The sequence below is a fragment of the Rosa rugosa genome, chromosome 5, assembly GCF_958449725.1.
Source record: "Rosa rugosa chromosome 5, drRosRugo1.1, whole genome shotgun sequence".
NCBI classification, from domain to species: domain Eukaryota; kingdom Viridiplantae; phylum Streptophyta; class Magnoliopsida; order Rosales; family Rosaceae; genus Rosa; species Rosa rugosa.
This window is the reverse complement of record NC_084824.1, coordinates 24,658,105-24,678,370: the sequence shown is the minus strand read 5'-3', so window position 1 is coordinate 24,678,370 and position 20,266 is coordinate 24,658,105. Positions and strand designations below refer to the sequence as shown.

The window sequence follows — 20,266 nt, the reverse complement described above, 5'->3', positions numbered from 1 at the left end:
CATAGGCCTCTTTCTCCACTAAGTACGAAGATAACCTATCGTACAAGGAGTGGAAGGCCTCTACCCCTTCCTCTGGAAGGTCGTAATCCATTAATTATCCATTACGTGGGCCACAGCATGGCCGGGCCTCGCTAGGTCTTCTTTTGCAAGCGTGAGCCCCCACTGTGCCAACTCAGAAGCCGTCACTCCTATGGGGCGGTCCTTGTTGTCGATGTTACTGACTTGCAATGGAGTAATTGGCTCAAAATAGTACCTGGCATCTACGTAATTCGCGGAAACAGGGAAAGGGCGAGGGTCTGCTTTAATTATCTCAGCCTTATTTGTCACCCTGTTCCACATGATCAACTCTTGGTGGAGTGTTGACGGAACACAATAGCTCCGATGAATCCAATCTCTTCCCAGGATGGCACTGTAGGCCGCGTAACAATCTGTAACGAAGAACGCATAAACGCCTTCCGCGGGACCCACCTTGATTTTTAGAAACAGTAAACCTAACGTCTTGGTTACTGTGCCCGCGAAGTTCTTCAATGTGAGAGAGGTAGACTGGATCTTCTCCTTCTTGATTCCCAAAAGCTGCATGGTCCTTGTAGTAATGACATTCACAGCTGCGCCGGTATCAACCATTATCTTGCTGACCTTAGTCCCATTAATTTCCACTGTGATATACAAAGGTCGCATGTGTTGCACCATGGCGGGCGTGGGTCTTGTGAAGCTCATGAAGAAACCCTTGCTGTTAGCATCTTCAGTCTCAAGGAACACTGCTTTTTCCACCGGTGTTGTTGCGGCTGAAGTGATCTGCAACTGCTGTTCTTCAATCGCGTTAGTTTCTACGCATTCCTGCGCAGTGACTGGTAAGGCATACTTAGCAGGGAGCACATAAACCATATTGCAAGAGGTATCCACCATTTCTGTTTCGTCCATGTCATCATCAAGATTGAGCTTGGGTTCATCTGCTGGGATATCGACGTTGAACCTTTTAACCATGAAAGCAACCAATGATTCCTCTGCGGGGTTTACCGCCTTGGCTTTTTCGTGCTCCTGTACCATGGGAACCTGGTTCAGCGACTCTGAAATTTGTTTTGCCGCTGGCACTTCCTCTGGGAGAGCGACCACCAAGCTTTGAACTTTCTTACGCCTCCACTGCACAGTCGCGGACCTATTGTTTTTGCCCCCCAGCCTGTCAAATATTGAAGGCTCGCTATCTCTTCCTTCGAGAGATATTCTCCGCCAAACGCTAGGTTTGCGGGTTGGTGGCGATTCTCGCTTCGCGGGAGCTAGGGACTTCTCCTGACTTTCCTTCTGGCGAGCGCTGGTTTTTGAAGCCCGTTGCGACATCTTAGGAAGCTGCTGGAGAACCCGCGAGGCGATGAACCTTTTGGAAGTCAGTGCTTCCACCTGTCTCTGGTATTCTTCTGGAGATCTCACCAACTGCGATGGTTTAATCAACCCCTGATCCAGCGCTTCCAAGGTTCGCTTTGCTTCTCCAAACCTCCGCTGGAGTTTTCTCTTCCTTGAAGAGCTCATTTCCACTGCCTTGCCCTTCTTCTGGGTATACCATCTCCCTTCCTTGATAGTGGACGTCGGCACCGGAGGAATATACGGTATGGTCATAACGTCTGACCGCTCGTTTGCTCTTTCTTCTTCCCTCGCAACCTTCAATTTTTTGAACAAATTAGAGTCCCTTGGAGAAGAAGTTCCTGACCCAGCGTGCATTCTCAGACTACCTGGTTGGAAGCTTCTAGAATGTGCTGGTAACTTTATTGGTGGTAAAGTACCAAAGCGAACGGTATGTTCTTCCTCTTCGTGCAACGCCTGGATATCGCATTCCTCCTTGCACCTTGAACATAGCACGACAGGTGGAGCCGGCTTTGATCTCCGCTTCACGGACTGCTCCATCACCTTTTCTAAGCCCCCAGTGGTACGATTTGGGCTCAGCCTCTGTTGATCCTTTGTGTCCCAAACTACGTCAACCATGTTGACTCCAGTGTCTGGGAAAGGATCCAAATCTACCAGCGCCGCAGCTGTTGCTGGCGCTTCAACCTGTAAGCTACCATTATTCAACCAGATCTGAATCTGATCCTTCAACCTGACACAGTCGGCTGTGTTGTGATTCCACAAATTGTGGAGCTTACAGTATTTTTCCCCCTTAATTGCTCCGGTTTAGGGAATGGTCCGAAGTCGGTCTTCACCATCTTCGCAGCGATCATCTCATCTAAGATCTCATGAGCTTTATTCGCATCATAAGTGTAACTTGCGAATTCAGGTTTGGTGAAGACCACCGACTTGAGTTTCATTGGCTCTTTACACAGCTTCAGTTGTTTTAGCGTTGATGCCTTCTTCCCAGTGAGCTCAAGCGCTGCTACCTCGTCCTCTTCGGACTCTTCAGCCTCTGCCAGTCCGGATTCCTCACACCTATAGTAAGGATCAAAGGAACCTGAGTAGTGGTTCACTGCTGCCACAGTCCTCCATTTCCCCGGAATGTATGTCCCTTTGGAGGAGTTCTTCACAGCGTCCATTTCTCTAAGCAAATGCTCAAAGCTTCCTACTTCTGTGATCAGTTCCCCCATAGAGTTGAACATGCTTCCATGCTGCTTCTTGCGTTGGCGAGGCTCTAAGCCTTTGATTGCCAACTTTACCAGCTCTTTCTCCGGAAGAATCACGTTCAGCTTCCCTTTTTGGATCTGGAAACGCTGAAGGTATGCAACAGCGGATTCAGTTGGCTGCTGAGCCATCTGAGTAAGTGAAGCCAGATCTACCTCCGGCTCGATAGTCCCGAAAGTTTCTTTAAACAACTTTTCCATCGCGGGCCAACTCGCGACAGATCCTGGTTGCAGCTTAGTGAACCAGGTGAAGGCAGACCCTGACAAAGAAGTGGCGAAGATATTACACTTCAGGTTGTCATCGTTCTGGTACTGGCCACACTGTACTCGAAACCTGACCAAATGGGCCGCGGCACTTTCGACTTCCTCTCCTGAGAAAGTAGAGAACGTGATGTTCTTATATCCCCTAGGATAAGGTGATTGCATAATGTGCGGTGGGAAAGGCCCGTGATAGGCCTCCTCCAAGTTAGGCCTCTGGTTCGCGGCCCTAATCATCTCCTCTACCTCTTCTCGTCGCACATAACCTGGGCCAGGAGGAGGAGGTGCAGCCACCGTCTGATGGGCCGTTTGCACAGGAGGCACCGCGTGGCTAGTAGTTGCTGTTCCATCTTCCAGGCGAACGACCCGAGGAATACTGGGTTGTTGAAGAGTAATCGCTGGTGCGGACACATCCTTGGCCAAAGCAGTGATTTTGATTGGAGTGCCCGTCTGATCAATCCCATAGTAATTCCCTGGGAGCTCTTGGTAGACATTCTCTGCCCCATCGCTATCATACTGAGCAAAAACAACAGGATCAGCCAGGGTACCGTCACCGAACTTCAGAGTTTTGCTCTTTTGCCCAATCGATGGTGTTGCTTTGTCTTTGCCACCAATCAACAACGCTTTGTCCTTGGTTTTGGTAGACATTGCGGTGGCAGCTACAGAGGGTGTGGCAATACTGCTGATAGCCTTCTCGCAGGCATTAGGCGGAATGTACTTACCGGATGCAGAGAGTTGGTCAAGGGAACCGAGGATGGCGTTGGGATCTCCCAATGCTTTATTCAGAACCTCCTTGGCATGTCCCAATTCGGCTTGCTGCATGGCAGCTTGGGTCGCGAGATTGGACCCCTCTTTGCGCACTGCCGCGATGTCAGCTGCAGTATCTTTGCTTTGTGTGTTAAAGGTGTTGACAGCACTTAGAAGCTCCTTATATTGCGTGAGATTCGTGTCAGCAATCTTATCTGCGTGAATCCTGGCTTCATTGGCAAGATTTTGTGCATGCTCCTCAGCCTTCTGGGCATTCTCGTTCATTCGTCGATCGTAATCGCGAAGCCGCTGCTCAGTCCTCGCAATTGACGTGGCCAGGTGCCTCCTATAGTTGTCGCTGTTGACCGTAAGGATGCGGAGTCGTTCATCGATGCTAGCATCCTCTAGGATGACGAGGGGGGTGAACTCATCGCTCTCAATTGTTTCGCTAAACGCAACAACTACTGTGGTAACGGGGACATTGGCCACCTTGCTAGTAACAGAATTCTTGCCCTCAGTAGCGGGCTGTTGACTTTCTCCTCGTTTGGTCGTCATCTCTGTTGATGGCGTGTGGAGAAAAAATCTTTGAATTACTAATTCTTCCGAAAGACCACGACAGTCTGCACGCGAGTGCGGTCTGTAACTGGAGGTCTTGTGTTTCGGGCAATTAACGTAAACCTTTTGATAAGGGTTTGCGCTTGACTTCCCAATGGCTTCTGGATGTCTGAATTGAAAAAGTAGCTGAATTCAATAAAACATTATGAATCAAGGTTTAGACATGTGGCCCAAGTATAGTCGCCTAGACACAAATTTTCTTTCAAATCCTTTGGGCAACCTTACTGAAATGGCCAGGTGGGGGAGGGCGAACAAGAGAGGCAGAATCTATTTTGGCATGAGCTACTCCCACTTAGTGGTTTAGGCTCATTTGCACGCACTTCTGGATTCAAGAACCTGTCATGAACGTTGTCCCCTTTCTAGACACCATTTCACATAGGCTATACTTACTAAGATGAGAAAGATCATAAGTGTGAAGACAGTTCAACAAGTGTTAATAAAAACCGCCCTTAACCTTAAGGGACCTGAACTAGGCACCAATAAGGAGTTTAGGTCAATATTAATAAAAGAGACTTCACCTATTCCGTTATGATTCACAACCCCTTACTAACCTCAACTTCTTAATAGTGGTGTGGTTTACAGCTCACAGTAAGTCCCACTGGGCGTGCCAAAATGTTTGTTTTGAAGCCCGGTGGTTAATTGAATGTGCTTCAAGAGAAAAACTTCTGATGTAGTCCCACTGGGCGTGCCAAAATGTTTGTTTTGAAGCCCGGTGGTTGAATGTGCTTCAAGAGAAAAACTTCTGATGTAGTCCCACTGGGCGTGCCAAAATGTTTGGCTCCAGTTTTTCTTGAGCTGGTCAACAATCTCTTTTCTTGCGTGGGCGTGCCAGCACCGTTCGGGTGCGGTCGTCGAGGGTGTCCCTTGACCTGACTTCTATCAAGCGATTGTAGACGAGGAGAGCACCAACCTCGTCGTGGGATTCTTTATGCCTCGTGGTGAGGACTTTGCTGAAGTTTCTTCTTGTTAACACAATCGATACTCAATATTGTAGATTGAGCAGAGCGACATCACCGGGAAGTATTGAGAACTTGCTAAAGCGTGACTTTAGCTTGGCTGGGTTGCTAGGGCGTTACCCTTGCTTGGCTGGTTCTGTAACCGTTGTGGTCGCGGCACTACCGTCGGCTCCCGAGGAGACTAGGACCGAAGTACGTTGACAGAGGGTTTGGTGACACTGAAAGTCGGCTTCCGAGAAGACTAGGACTAGGAGTGTAATCACCGATAAGAAAAAGAGAAGGAGAGGAGTTGCTCTTAGAGAGGTTTGCTCTAGAGAGAACTTAGATCATCTTAGAGATGTTTTGATGTATGAATTGGTCTTTTGTGGTGTTTTTGGTCGTGGCACTACCGTCGGCTCCCGAGGAGACTAGGACCGAAGTACGTTGACAGAGGGTTTGGTGGCACTGAAAGTCGGCTTCTGAGAAGACTAGGACTAGGAGTGTGATCACCGATAAGAGAAAGAGAAGGAGAGGAGTTGCTCTTAGAGAGGTTGCTCTAGAGAGAACTTAGATCATCTTAGAGATGTTTTGAATTGTGTTGTATGAATTGGTGTCTTGTTCTATGTTGTAGCCTCTATTTATAGGCTACCAAGCAACACTATTTGGCCTTAAACAACTCATAATGGGTTAGGTTTTAGCACTTAAACATTAATGGAATGTTAGGTTTGAATACTTAAACACTTAATTGAATTTGTTAGGTTTAAGTCATTTTCTGCTCCCTTATCCCTCAATTTTTATCTCCACTAAGAACTCAGATTCAACCTTCGATTTCTTCATATGAAATGATCCACCATGAATGTAGATTATTGTGGTAAAATTTCAGAATTTATTTCCATGTGGTTGGGCCGGAAATGCTGCTGGACCTCTTACAGGTCCAGTTTCCAAGTTTTGCTTCTGCAGAAAATTGGACTGTTTGTTTGAAGGTTTTCCACTCCGAACGAGCTTTGGCACTCTTCATAAGAAATGATCAATGGGATGTCTAGAATTAATCTGGAAAGTTTCAACTCATTTGGAGTTCGGATGGTTAGTCCGCCATCCCTCATTTCTTGTCTAGCTCGCTTTCTCCTAGCCGAAGTAGGAAAATGTGCTAAAGTTGATTTTTCATTTCCATGTTTGGTAGGCCTTATTTAGCCTCTTAATAATATATTTTTGAACTTATCGAAAATATATATGTGAGCCACTGATATTGACTCAATTTCTCCAAGACACGCTTTGTCAAACCAAAATGCTCATTTTGGGTCCAAACAAAAACTCTATTCACTAAATGAATACGAGTGAAATTATGTTGGGTGACATTTACGCTCACTGTGTGCATATTTTTCCTCAACAGTTACTAAAAATTTATTTAAATGAGAAAGTTGAGGAACTATCGTAACATATTTACTTCATTCCATCACACAAGAAAACCACATTAAAAAAAATGATTTAAAAAAAAAACACAAAATAACAAAATAACCCATTTAAGAAGCGAGTCGAGGACTAATTCATTGTCCTTATTTGAATTTATTAGATGATAAACTAGTACAAATCATTGCCTCAACTTTTGATTTATGTAGAGATTCTTTCTTCTAGTTGAGGGAATATCTTTATAAGGATATTACAAATAGCTCTGCAGTACCATTTCCTCCATCTCTTGCAAAACAAAGGTGACCCAATGACAATTCCAAACCCAAATATAAATCCAATTTCAACACTGATAAGATCCCAATCAACCTGATCTCTCTGATTTGGATGAAATTTATATGATGTTGGCGGTGAAAACCTTGATGTGTCATCTTTGTTTAAAGGAGGCCCGAATAAATCTTTATTACCTTCAAATGAATCTTCTGGAAATGTTGAAAATTGGTTACTGCTTGGAATCCTTCCCACAAGTTGATTATATGAAAGATTCAAAAATGAAAGGAAAGTGAGCTGTGTAAGCTGTGGTGGAATTTGCCCGCTCAAGTTGTTCTTTGAGAGGTCTAGCGACTCTAGTTGACTCAAGCTACTTAAGGATGCTGGAATTGCTCCTATGAAAGCATTATTTGACAAGTTGAGGGCATACAGAGATTTGAGTTCTCCAATTTCCTTTGGTATTGATCCGTCGAACTTGTTGCATAAGAAGTCAATCGAGGTGAAGACAGTTAGAATCTTTACCAGCTCTATCTCTATGCCTTTGTTGATAACTGTAATCGTATCCTGGTAATAAATTCTATAATCTCCAACATCCTGAAATTGAAGGTGATTGAGCTTTGATGGGGGATCATCTTGTTTAGCCATCATTGCCTGCCACGTCATCAAAGCATTAGCAGGTATTTCACCACTAAAATTGTTGTTGGCTAGGTCAATGATTTGAAGCACTGGCCAAGTTCCACTAGTCTCTGGACATCCAATGTGTCCATAAAACTTATTCGAACGCAAGATAAGGACACGCAAAGTGGACGTGTTCTTCAAAAAGCAAGGAAAAGGATATGTTATCTGATTGTTTCCAAGGTTTAAAACCTCCAACTTTGTGCAGTTGACAAGAGATTTTAAAAACTGACCTTGTATATGATTTTCACTGATGTCAAGAGTTTCTAGATTGCAATTCTTGGAGAACATGCCAACCTTTGTAAGATTGTTTGTAAGTATTTGGACTACTCTCTTCAACACATGACTTTTCCAAAGGCTTCAAGGACAACAGATATGTAAAGTATTAGGAGAATGTCTCTCCTAATTGTTCGGTGACATAAGGCAAGTAAGAGAGGATCGAAGAATCAAATCATGAAGAGAGATTCAAGGAAGTTATTTCACTGATCTTGAGATTGAGGTGTCTTTAATACATATCATATGTTGCATGATTCTAAATAGATATGCATTGATTTTAATTGATCTCAAAATCTCTTTGTGTATGCATATCCGATTACTTGTTCAAAAAGTTTAAATAACCTTTCCATATATATTTATCTTATTCTGTGATTAAGATAAAGGTTTTATTTGAGGGGGAGTCTTGCTTCCCTATAAAAAGGTTTTGAAACTAGTTACCCTAGAGAGGTTTTTCGGTGCAAAAATTATTTTTCTTGAACCACTTAGGTTCTTGCTCAAATTATTTTTGAAAACTCTCATTGTTTGTTTCATGAATTCCTTTGCATAATTAATCACGTTCATTCTCAAGATCAGTGAGACGATTGAGTACTAGGAAGTGGTAGATTGGTTGACTAGAATTCTATGTGGATCTAGTTAGAAGTTAGAACAGTAGTAAAACAAGTTAGCATTTGTTGCTAAGTGAAAGTGTGTGTTATGAACAACACTACTTGTATACTGTAAACTTGATTGTTTCATATTGGATTGATTATTCGTGTTGGCTACGTCAAAAGCCACGCAGTGAAGTTTCCTCAGTGGTGAGGTTTACACTGCGTCAGCAATTTCTGTGTGCTTATTGTTCTTATTGCACGTTTGATTAATTGTTAAGACTCAAACTAGATAGATTGTGTTCCATTTGATATTTTCATTGTTCCTCCTCAAATTAAGTACTGCAAGAGTGGTCATTGTAGCCAAACACTGAGGAACCGTACCACTTAGAGAATTATTAGACAGATCAAGAACCTCAAGAAGAGTAATGTGCATATTGATCGTGGAATGAACCCATGGAGGTTGCTGCTCGAAAGAGAAATAAATGCAGTTTCAACAAGCTTATCTCCAATGGTAGTTGGTATGTTGGAGTTGAAACCATTCCTCGAGTAATCCAAATAAAAAGCTGCTGGTGATGAGACAGTTGGGATTTGTCCTTGAAATTTGTTGGAGTGAAGGTCGAGCAATCCCAGAGAAGTGATATTGGATATTGAAGAAGCTTTTAAAGTATCTAGGAAGTTGCATGAAAGATTTAGTGAATAAAGATGTTTGAGCTTCCATATCCAATTAGGTACCTCGCCATGTATCTGGTTATCTGAAAGGTCCAAGGTGTCCAGTTGGGATTGATTTCTCAAGAAACTAGGGAATGTTCTCAAAATTCCTGAAGCTAAACTCAAAACCAAGAATTGAGGGAAGGATGGATATGAGAAATTTCTAGCATCGTAGCTAAGAAAAATGTTGTTGTACGAAAGAACAAGATTTTCGAGGTTTTTTTGATGTTGAAAACCATCAAGAGGAAATGAGTCGCTAAAATTGTTTGAAGAAAGATCAAGACCCTGAAGCCCTCGAAAATTAAAGATGGACATGGGTATTGGACCTTCCAGATTGTTGCTTCCCAAATAAAGAATTCGCATGGAATAGAAAGAGTCATTAGAAAGTTCAGGGAATTGACCTGAGAATTGATTGTCAGAAAGAATCAAAATATTCAGCGAGGTAAGAGAAAATAAAGAGGATGGGATATTACCTTCGAGCATATTGTCACTGAACCTGAGAGAGAATAAGTTTGAAAAGTTTCCCCAAGTGGTGCAATTGATATTACCAGTTAGACCATTTAAAGAAAGGTCTATGCTCTCCAGATTCTTGGCCCTATCAAAAGATGGAATTGAACCCTGAAAGTTGTTTCCAATCATGTCCAGATTAACCAATTCTGTAAGGTTTGCCATCGACTTGGGTAATGGTCCAGTGATATTGCACCATGCAATTTCTAGTTTGGACAACATTGCAAGGTTGCCAATCGAGTTTGGTAACGACCCTGAAAAGTTTGATCCAGAAAGAAACAAGGACTGGAGAGATCCATTTTTTGGAAATTCTGGCAAGGAACCATGGAGTTCTGGATTCCCTGAAAGGTCGATGCTTTGCAGTGTAGGTAATTGAAAGATCTCTTTGGGAAATATTCCCTGCAAATTGCATTGGTTGAGATCCAACAAAGTCAAATTTGAAAAGTTGGCAAAGAAGCCTGGAATTGGTGCAGCGATATTATTCCATTTCAATTGAACCACTGATAGAGATTGAAGCTTAGCAAGGGACTCGTGGATAGGACCTGAAAGACCACAATTGGACAATTCTAGCACCCTCAAGTTTGGAAGAGAAGATGATATGGCCTGATCCCAATCACGCCCTTGTGCTGATATTTGGACTTCATTAAGATGCAACTCTGTGAGCTCTGTGAGGTTTCGGACCAGCATGTTTAAATTTGGGCTCTTAAGTTTTAACTCAGTATTTTAAGAAATATCGAGAATTGCCAACCTGGTCAAGTATGAAATCTGAATGGGAATTTGGCCCAGATAAAAATTGTGAGATAAATTTAGATACCTCAAATTCTTAAGCTGTCCAATGGCCGATGGAATTACTGGAGAGCGGCCATTACCAAGTGCGTTGTCAGCCAAGTTGAGGCTTTGAAGGTGTTGAAGATGGAAGAGACTGCTGGAATTGTCAATTCCACCTGAGATAGATTCTCCGCTGATGTCAACACCGAAAACACGTCCATCATTGCTGCATGTAATGCCGAGCCAAGAACAACAATCTGTACTTGAATCCCACGAAACAAGCTTCGATGAACGTGATGCATTGAATACAAGACTTTTCTTGATGTATCAACCTGCTGGTCTCCGATACATTTGCTGCCAATTGCAGGGGAGCATGTAACGGAGATAGCAAATACCAATAGCAGAAAGCTGAGCATATTTTTCATTTTGGTTAATCTCTCAGACAGCTGATGAGGGAAAGTAAAGAGCTGGTATTGAACTATTGATCATGGTATGGTTTTTATAATGATGGAATTGGAAAAGGTCTCCAGATAATGATTATTGTTTTGCTTTGCAGGCCATTTTTATGTCATTGTTGACTGACTAGAGCTCTGAAAACAAAAGGGTTCCAGAGCTATTATAAGTGGAATACGTAACAATATATGTAAACCTAAACAGAGGACAAATGGAGCCGAGTGACCAACCCACCAGGAGATTCAACAAATGGAGCAAACATAGTGATACAAACAAATTAAACATCAAGATTATATAAGTCAACCGTTTGTTTTTAGTTTTTGTGTAAGAAGCCATTTCTTATTCCAAGTAATTTATTGCAAAAGAAGACTACAATAAGAAACAAAAAGGCAGAATTATATAACCATGCTCGATGGTGACTAGGGAAAGAAGAACTTGACCAAGTCAGTTGTGCATCGATCAATATTTTAGTTTGAGCAACTGTTTTCCTATGTTATTAATTGATGTGCAGAAATTAAATAAACAAGCAACGTAAAGAATGCAAAGTGTGAAATTTCGGCCGGCCACCCGGCAAATTAAATATTGTAAATTGATATTCGATATATCGATTTGATGATAATTACAACTGGGGAACTAGTCTACCTTCTATGATGGGAAGTAATAATCTAGATCCTAAGTTACAATAATTACCAATACAGATCGATCCTAAGTTACAGCAATTACCAATTAATATATATAGTTCGATCTTAAGTTATAGCGGAAGATAAATTACAATAGTTGACAATTTAGGAAAGAAAACAGTTAGCCTTAATTATACCTAAATCGTTTCATATGATAGTAGATTCCTAACAAATATTAACATGAGATCCAAGTTAGTGAAAGAAATTAAGCAGATGGATTGATCCAAATCCTATAGGGGTATTTGCTAGAGTAAAAAGTGATGTTTATGGAAATGATCGATGGTTTGTCTCTACTCTCTCTAGCAAAGGATCGACATTGATGCCCCCATGCCATGCATTGTTATTATGGAAATGGACTCAAGAGCAGTTGTACAATATATATTGCTGTGTCCAAGGGTATTTCTAGCTGTGATTGGAGCATCTACCCTCTTGTTAAAAACAGTAGAAGAGCTAAATTTGATTTGAATAATTGCACATCGATATGAAGGTTAGTTAAGAGATCAGCAAACGCTGTTGCGGATTTGCTTGCTAAGCAAGCTAAAAAGAAGATGGATTTAATTAGGGGATTGGATAAATCACCCTCGATCATCTTCTTTGTTGTAGGTTTTGAAACATGATGGTTTGCCTGTTCCACCTCATAAGCATAATCTCTATATACGTGTTTTGCTGCTGCAGTTTTTATGAAAGTTTTATCGACAGTAATCTAAAACTAAATATTCTCATTTGAAAGAGGTCATGTGTACTGCAGCAGAATAGGCTCCACTTCGCCTTCAAACTAAATTATTACTCCACCTCCTAAAGTTTTAGATTACTGCATGTTGGTTATCGTGGTTGTGATCCCTTAATAGGAGCTATGATTGCAGTCGATTTGTTTGATAATTTATTTAATAAACATTACTAAAAAAAAAATATAAACCTAGTCACCTGTCAAACCAAAATAAAACCGAGCCACTCGACTAAGGATCCTGCAATAGAGTAGTTGATTTTTGATAAAGAACTATATACCCAAACACAAGTGTTTACTGGTACTTAATAGGAGGTATGATTTCGTCTAGTACCGTTTGATCTAGCAGTATAAGTCTCTCCTCTATAAGTAGGAGGTCGTGAATTCGACTCACCTTGTACTAGTTGCTTTATATGAGTTGTTGATTTGTTAAAAGAAAAAAAAAGGTATGACGTCAGTCAATTTGTTTGGTAATTTATTGAAATAAATTGTACTAAAAAATAAAAGGATTAAATTATGTTTAGTCCCTATACTATGACCCCTTTTTCGTTTCAGTCCCTGACATTCTCAATTAATCTGAAAAGTCTCTAACGTCACAATTTTCGTCTGATCGGTACAGTCCGTTAGCATTCCGTCAATTTGGACCGTTAACTTGCTGACGTGGCACTCGAGCCACGCCAACTCAGCAGTTTCCATGCCACGTTAGCTGTAAATTGTCCAATATACCCCCCTTGCATTTTCCCTCATTCATTCTTTAATTCTCTTCGTTTGTTTTTTCTTTTCTTCACACCAAAATCCACCGCCACTACCACTACCACCACCACCACCAATCTATCCACCACCACCACCAAGCTTATCATCCAAAAACCTCCTCGGATTTGTCATTCAATGATCCTCCAACTTCTTTGATATTCAAGGACTCGCCGAGAGCAGTTTCAAGGTCACCACCACCAAAACCACCTTCTCACCACCACCACTTGCTGCTGCACCACCTCCTACTCCACCTGTCACAACACCCAATCCCACCACCTACCCTCCACCACAATCATCCCCATACCCACTTCTCCATGTTGCAGATGCAGTAACATCTATGATCCCCTCAACAAAGAGTAAAATTCACAAAAAAAAAAAAAAACAAAATCAAAATCCAAACCAGCTGAAATTCACCAAAAAAAAAAAAAAAAATCAGCTTAAGCATATCGAGGCATGAAGAACACCACCTAAAATTCACCCAAAAAAAAACAAATTCAAAATCCTAGAAGATGACAATTCATAGGCTTCATAATGGATATTTGGAATCAATTTTGAAAATAATTATAAACCAATATAACTGTTACCATTTTCATTTCGTTTATCCTATCTAGCCGGTAGGTACATAAACAGTGAACTTACGCAGCACAATAAGCCAGGGTTGCAACTGCAAGTACAAGGCTGCAGATCACAACCAAAGTATCATCATGTGCCCATTGATTCTTAGTTTCTCAGAAGAAAAAGAAAGTAAGCATTTTTCTTGCATCCGATTAGCAGCAACCTGGATTATTGGGACATCACCACCATAATCCTCCAGCATTAGACCAATTGAAGAAAGCTCTTGCATGACTCGTTCTGGATTAGCTCCATCCTTGTCTATCTGTTCCTTGGATTGAGCTGCTCTCAACAGCTCCTGGTCTTGGACTCGCACCCGCTGGAACAAAATCAAAATAGAACCATCATCAATTAACAATTCAATTCCAATTGGGGAAAATTAAAACCTATGAAACAAAACTCGTCAGATCTTGACTGATCTAAAATTCAAAGTAATCCGAAGCAGCACCACTCGCGGCCTCAAGCTCTTCCTCTTCCTCGACTCACTCGTCGCTCGTCTCCGAGTCGACTCAGTCCCAAACTCGGACTCGAAACTCTCAATCGTAGAAAACGGCGACGCCAACCTCATATTCATATGATTTCAGAGAAGGCGCTATACTCGGGACTCAGAGCGACTTCGACTCCATTAAAATCAACTTGACGCCGTTTTCTTCAGAAGCTTGGCCACCGTCGCCGCTGGTTCGGAGCAAGGAAGACTGGGCTCCGGTTCGCGCCGCTAAGAGGAGTCGAACGACACTAGTCCGACATCGAGAGGTAGCCGGAAAATGGAGAGAGGGCTGGGTCGCCGTCGCTGCAACACAGGTCGGTGCTTCTCAAGGATTGGATAGAGAAGGGTTTGATTTGATGCTTCTCAGATTTAATAAAAGAAGGAGAAAGTGGTCAAGATCCGTAATGCAACATGCTTCTCGATCTGGGTCACCGTTGCTGCAACACGAGAAAGTGGAGAGAGGGCTCGATCTGATACCTCTCAAGAAATGACGGAGAAGGGCGGCCTAAATACCCATAATAGAGGGCATGGATAGTATGGTCATTTCACAATTGGAAAGACTTACATGGTGCTGAGTTGGCATTGACTTTAATGCCACATTAGCCTACAAACGGAGGAATTGGACGGCGAGGACCGATCGGACGGAAATTGTGACGTTAGGGACTTTTTAGATTAAATGAGAATGTCAAGGACTGAAACGAAAAAAAAGTCGGAGTACAGGGACTAAACAAAATTTAATCCAAAATAAAAACTGAGCCACCCGACCCGACTAGGCAACCTGTAACAGAGTTCAGGGAGTTGGCGCAACTCTCAGTAGTCACTCTGTTTGATCTTTCCCGCTATGAACGCACCTCCTTTTCTCTCCTCCGGCGGCCCATGGAGTCAGCCACCGCTGCCGCCACTTCCCCTAAATCCCAATTTATCCCTTCAAAACCCCCTCAATCTATACATGTACCTTTCAAACCTCGCCTCCTTCACACCCCACTACCACCCACCTTTCCCTCCCAATAATTTCTCAATCCAAAACCCTAGCTTCGCCCCCAAGCACTTCTCCAATTCAGCATTTCATCCTCAGGCTCAGGCCTCGTCCCAGAACTCGAAAGAGCAGCTTGAGAGAATCGACCGCGCCGTGGAGAAGGCTCGCTCCGACCTTATTGCCGCCGGGGAAAGCGTCTCGGCGTGGAAGGTCTCGCAGTCTACGATTCGGATACTCGAGGTTGATTGCTGGAGCTCTCTAGGGTTTCAAATGCAGCAGGTGCCGTCTCTGCACCGCCTCATGCTCACTCAAGGCAAGGTAATGTCACATCTATTTTCCACATTTTCGTTTTCCCTTTTAATCATTTTGGTAAGTGCTTACATTCTGTTGGAATTTAGATACCTGTTGTTAAGTGAAGAATCAGATACATGTTGAATTTTGTGTCTTTCTGCATTAAATCGCACCAATAGTTACTTATTTTTCCGTTGGAATTTAGATAGATGCATTTATCCATTGTTTTGTTGGGGTTCGAAGAATTGCTTCATTGTATGATCTCGAAGTAGCAATCTGCGAGAATGAGGGCGTTGAACGGTTTGAAGAGCTGGGATTGGGCCCTTTGTTGCGAAATCCTCTTGTCGTGCATTATTTCTCAGTGAAGTGTGATGCAACTGAAGTGTTTAGGATAACGAGTGAGGAGATAATATCTTTACTTTCTGAGTTCATGGATGCTTGTAAACATACATATATAAGGGTTGAAGAATTGTTAGATTTCATTGTAAAGAAGTGTGCAGTTGCAAGCAGAGAAGAGCTTGGAATACGAATTCACAGCTTGGGGTATGTCACGCACCTTTTTTTCTTTTTTAATTTACAGTAAAAATTCATGTTGTTTAGTGTAAATTTGTTTGAAATGTACTAGTTTTATATAACATTTGTGCAGTAATTCCTTGCATTTGGCTATTAAAATTCCCTCTATATTATGGAAGTTGAATTCCAAGGGTAGCTTTTTCATGCTTATACCAATGTTAGCTTGTATGCATGTTTGTGATGATTTACTAGCTCCTTTGGACAATATCTCTTGATGCACGTGTTGAGGTCTGGGTCTTGTTTGATTAATCCTCACTGCTAATCTTACAGTGCTAAAATTGTCTGTGGTGGCTTGTTTTATATAGAGGTTCTGGGTGAGTTCTTTTGTCGTCAACTTTGTTTGTACTTCTGGTCTGCTCTTGCCGACTTTTGGTCCACTTCATTTGCATTTTGCAACTTTTGGCTGCATGTCAATGAGATGCTCATTTTACTCTTTCAGGATCAATTAGCTTCATTATTATTATATTACTTTATTGCTTTGAAGCTTGAATTTTCTTTTCTTAGGTATCAGTTGGAAACTTAGTTGAGTACTGTAACATGAGTGAAGGAAGAAATATGAGTATGTACTGTAACTCTAGCATGATTTTCAATTAGTCAATCAAACAACCATTTTCAAACACTGGATTCTAATTGGGTACTCATTTTGGTGTCCAAGTGGTATATTAAATCTTCCATCATGAGTAGGCAGACTTTTATGGTTTGGTGTGAATTCACCTATGTCTGTGTGATTATGACACCAAAATGCTATCAATGGCAGTTTACCATTAGGTAACTTTTTGGATCAAGTTTAGATTTCATTGGGCGAAGATAATGTCATGATATTGTGTATTTAAGGCATCTGATTCTCTTTTTTTCAATATGCAAGTTCATAATGCCATTGATTGAAGAATTTTCATGATCATAGGATGCATATTTCAGCCATCCGGGTTGCTAGGGATTTAGAATCTGCTGCTCTGAAGAAATCTGGAGAGTTAATTATTCAACAACCAGATTCAAGATGTATGAAGCAACCAATGAGAATGCAGCAAGACGAACATTTTACCACCTCCATACGTAGACAGTTTTGTGGCAAGCACATTAGGTTTGATTCAGAGGATGAATGTAGTGATGACGAAAATAATGACCATGTCAGAAACAACCATGTTAACTTATCTTCACAATCTGCTAAAAGTTCTGACAGAGTGGACAGTGATGATGGTTTGGTTGTCTCTCCATCACAATCCAAGGGTCCACTCAACCAGGTTAACATATCATCACAATCAGCTGAAAGTTGTGACAGACTGAACACTGATGATGGTTTGGTTGTCTCTCCATCACAATCCAAAGGTCCACTCCCCTCATTGAAAATGCAGCAAGACAAAGGTTTCAGTACCATTTCTTGTCGTGTTGATTCATTTTTCTCTGTACATAAGCAGTTTTGTGGCAAGCACACTAGGTTTGATTTGGAGGATGAAGGTAGTGATGTTGAAAATAATGACCATGTCAGAAGCAACCATGTTTACTTATCTTCACAATCTGCTAAAAGTTCTGACAGAGTGGACTGTGATGATGGTTTGGTTGTCTCTCCATCACAATCTAAGGGTCCGCTCAACCAGGTTGACTTATCATCGCAATCTGCTGAAAGTTTTGACAGAGTGAACACTGATGATGGTTTGGTGGTCTCTCCATCACAATCCAAAGGTCCACTTCCCTCATTGAAAATGCAGCAAGACAAAGGTTTCAGTACCATTTCTTGTCATGTTGATTCATTTTTCTCTGTAAATAAGCAGTTTTGTGGCAAGCACATTAGGTTTGATTCTGCAGAAAACTCGGAGGATGAATGTATCGATGATGATTTACATGATGAAGAAGATTATAATCGTGACCAGGTCACATGCAGTGTGGTTAACATCTCTTCACAATCTGGTGGAAGGTCTGACCGTGTGAGCAGCTGTCCTTACCCATCTGCAATAGAAGAGATACAACGGCTTGGGTTGGACCAGCTTTCCCCAGATAGTGGCAGCCAAAAGCACAAAGGGCCTAATGACTCAGTTAAAAAGAAGAGAAAATCTGAAATTCCTCTAAATGCAATCTCTATGCCCCCCAAATTGTGTAGGACAGAAAAGGTAGAACAAGTTGCTCAGCCAATAGAGAATGGCAGGGGAGCCAATAATGTGAGAAATTTGGATGGAAGGAAAGCGGAAAGCTGGCCACCTGTTGATTGGAGAACTGCACCAAGGTATGATTATGCTTGTGCAAATGGCTTTAGGACACGGGCACCAATTTTACAGCCTAGAAGTGACTTACAAAAGAAGGGGGATGATAATTATGATGGATTTGTTAAACGGACGGATAATATGATTCCTGTTACAGATACTCCTCAGTGGGGCACATCTAACTTTGGCAAGAGAGATCGTCTTAGTACTTGCACACCTGATGCAATACAAGCAAAGGAAACTGGGAGACTAGGTGAGCTTGCTGCTTTTAAATACTTCATTGAGAAAGCTGGCAAGTCAGCTGTGAAGTGGGTTAATGAGCATAGTGAAACAAGGCTACCGTATGATATAGTGGTAGGGGAGAATGAAGACAGAAAAGAGTTCATTGAAGTTAAAGCAACAAAAAATCCAACCAAAGACTGGTTTGAAATGTCAGTGAGACAGTTGCAATTTGCAGTTGAGCAAGGTGAAGCTTTCAGTATTGCTCATGTCATTTTATCAGATTATAATGTTGCGACAGTGAGAGTGTACAACAATCTGGAGAAACTGCTGATGAAGCATAACAACCAGGAGCTACAGGACCAGGATTGCAAGATGAAGTTGGTTGTCTTGGTGCTTGAGCCGCAGAAGGAATTTACCATTGTGTCCTGAAACTCGCTCCATGACTACATGAAGTGTACTCGATATACTTGACCACAAAATACAGTGCATCCGTTATAAAGATTATAGCTGAGGTTCGGCTTCACATTTGAGGATCTCGGTAATCTCCGATTTGTTGTAGCTTCGGTTTATCAAATATTTTAGTTCGTTTTTTTATTTTGCGGTTTTTTTTTTTTTTTTTGAGGGCAACGGAAGACTAATCCATTGATCGAAATCATGATGACCTCACTCGGTCAAGCATGAAGGGCACAAGTACCCCTCATATTACAATGCAAGCTCACGAAGAGTACTAAATCCAAAAGAAATCCATACTTCAAAACTAAAATCCTAAAGGAACTGTTGAAAAAGAAAATGCAGAATTTAAAAAACTCCCTAATCCTACACTGCCCTAAAATGGAACCAATGTCCTGAACATCTTGACGGCTAAGACCCTTTTGGTGTACGTCGGAACAGATGCAGGACAACGAGCATGACCGACCACCCCAAGAAGGCCCAAATCCAAATGAAGGTGAGAAAATAGGGGAATTGGACTAAGAGGCCCAATTCGCTAGACTGCATCGCTACAGCCTATGAAGGCAGAGGCCCAAAGACCCACTGCCCAAACCCTACGTTCCCAACCCGCTGACCGAATCTAGAGCCTCCAAGAAGCCGTCCACCACTGCCTCGTCAATTTGGTGGCCTCCCTTGGCAGGGGGCCATAGCAACCATCTCGCCGCTGACCAAACCTGCTCGCTGCAATAGTCTGGCTCCGCAAACCCAGAACCCAAACCATTTTGCGGTTTACTTTTGGTTTAACCTAAATCATATAAATGCGTAAATATCAATTATGAATGTTCGTGTAAAACGATTTTTGATTCTTAAACATCATGATCAAATGTTACACAATTTTGTTGTTCATTTTTCTTTTGGTCAGTTTTTTTTTTTTTCTAAAAAAAAAAAAAAAAAAAAAACTATTCATACCTCTAAAATTGACATTTGGGTCTTTTTCTTCATTCAAATAATAATTGACTTTGTCAACTCATGTGTATTATCAATAAAGACACAAAAGAGGAAAATAGAAAGTCTCTACTTTCCTCTATGGGTAGTAGTAGTCTTCACGTAACTCTAAAATACACGTTGGTAAAAGGTTTTGACATTAAGTTCTTGAACAATTCAAAAAAAAATTTCCTCACCTACTTCATTAGACTGGAGTGGGAGAGAAAGCTTTGGCGGTCAAGAAATTGGTCACCTCATTGAAATCATCCTCGAAGGATTTTACCTTACCGAGATACTCTTTGAAGAGTACCTTGTCGAGATCTTCCTTGATGAATTCCGATATGTCCTCAAAGGAATTCACCATATCAAGATCTTCCTTGATGGGCCCCTCGACAAGATATCTTTTTTTAGACGAGACATATACCCTCCTCTACAAGATACCTCCTTATTGAGTTTTTAAAACTATTCACAAAATTTTCACTCCCACGGTTCTGTTACTATTGATGTCTCTAATGCGGCAATGCCCACAAATCAAGA

General features: G+C 41.7%; 3 protein-coding genes across 5 annotated transcripts; 1 reads left to right on the top strand and 2 right to left on the bottom strand.

Annotated features, from left to right (window-relative positions):
• Positions 1 to 6,763: 6,763 nt before the first annotated feature.
• Positions 6,764 to 10,269, bottom strand: LOC133711413 (receptor-like protein 7). Its single transcript, XM_062137544.1, has 3 exons — positions 9,624 to 10,269; positions 8,780 to 9,476; positions 6,764 to 7,862 (listed from the first exon to the last, which is right to left on the bottom strand). Exons 1-3 carry the CDS (start codon positions 10,267 to 10,269, stop codon positions 6,764 to 6,766), a joined length of 2,442 nt encoding a protein of 813 aa, XP_061993528.1.
• Positions 10,270 to 12,685: 2,416 nt separating this feature from the next.
• On the bottom strand, positions 12,686 to 14,534 carry LOC133712234 (uncharacterized). Its single transcript, XM_062138347.1, has 4 exons — positions 14,021 to 14,534; positions 13,739 to 13,891; positions 13,600 to 13,638; positions 12,686 to 13,295 (listed from the first exon to the last, which is right to left on the bottom strand). Exons 1-4 carry the CDS (start codon positions 14,144 to 14,146, stop codon positions 13,215 to 13,217), a joined length of 399 nt encoding a protein of 132 aa, XP_061994331.1. The 5' UTR covers positions 14,147 to 14,534; the 3' UTR covers positions 12,686 to 13,214.
• Positions 14,535 to 14,849: 315 nt separating this feature from the next.
• Positions 14,850 to 18,910, top strand: LOC133712180 (protein NO VEIN). 3 transcript variants are annotated; one of them, XM_062138260.1, is made up of 3 exons: positions 14,850 to 15,353; positions 15,532 to 15,869; positions 16,804 to 18,910. In XM_062138260.1, the coding sequence occupies exons 1-3, from the start codon at positions 14,901 to 14,903 to the stop codon at positions 18,743 to 18,745; spliced, it is 2,733 nt and encodes a 910-aa protein (XP_061994244.1). In that variant the 5' UTR covers positions 14,850 to 14,900; the 3' UTR covers positions 18,746 to 18,910. The 3 variants fall into 3 exon arrangements, with proteins under 3 accessions (XP_061994244.1, XP_061994246.1, XP_061994245.1); XM_062138262.1 differs by having other exon boundaries at positions 15,213 to 15,353; positions 15,536 to 15,869; XM_062138261.1 differs by having other exon boundaries at positions 15,223 to 15,353; positions 15,434 to 15,869.
• The last annotated feature ends 1,356 nt before the right edge of the window (positions 18,911 to 20,266 follow it).

Coding starts and splice junctions, on each gene's coding strand:
- LOC133711413 (XM_062137544.1), bottom strand. CDS start 10,269: ATGCTGGTCCGAAACCTCACAGAGCTCACAGAGTTGCATCTTAATGAA. Junction 9,477..9,623: donor TTCTTTAAATGGTCTAACTG/GTAATATCAATT, acceptor ATCAATTCTCAG/GTCAATTCCCTGAACTTTCT. Junction 7,863..8,779: donor TGCACATTACTCTTCTTGAG/GTTCTTGATCTG, acceptor TTGTCCTTGAAG/CCTTTGGAAAAGTCATGTGT.
- LOC133712234 (XM_062138347.1), bottom strand. CDS start 14,146: ATGAATATGAGGTTGGCGTCGCCGTTTTCTACGATTGAGAGTTTCGAG. Junction 13,892..14,020: donor AGAGCTTGAGGCCGCGAGTG/GTGCTGCTTCGG, acceptor ATTTTGTTCCAG/CGGGTGCGAGTCCAAGACCA. Junction 13,296..13,599: donor ACCCTGGCTTATTGTGCTGC/GTAAGTTCACTG, acceptor AGGGGATCATAG/ATGTTACTGCATCTGCAACA.
- LOC133712180 (XM_062138260.1), top strand. CDS start 14,901: ATGAACGCACCTCCTTTTCTCTCCTCCGGCGGCCCATGGAGTCAGCCA. Junction 15,354..15,531: donor TCATGCTCACTCAAGGCAAG/GTAATGTCACAT, acceptor GTTGGAATTTAG/ATAGATGCATTTATCCATTG. Junction 15,870..16,803: donor ATACGAATTCACAGCTTGGG/GTATGTCACGCA, acceptor TCATGATCATAG/GATGCATATTTCAGCCATCC.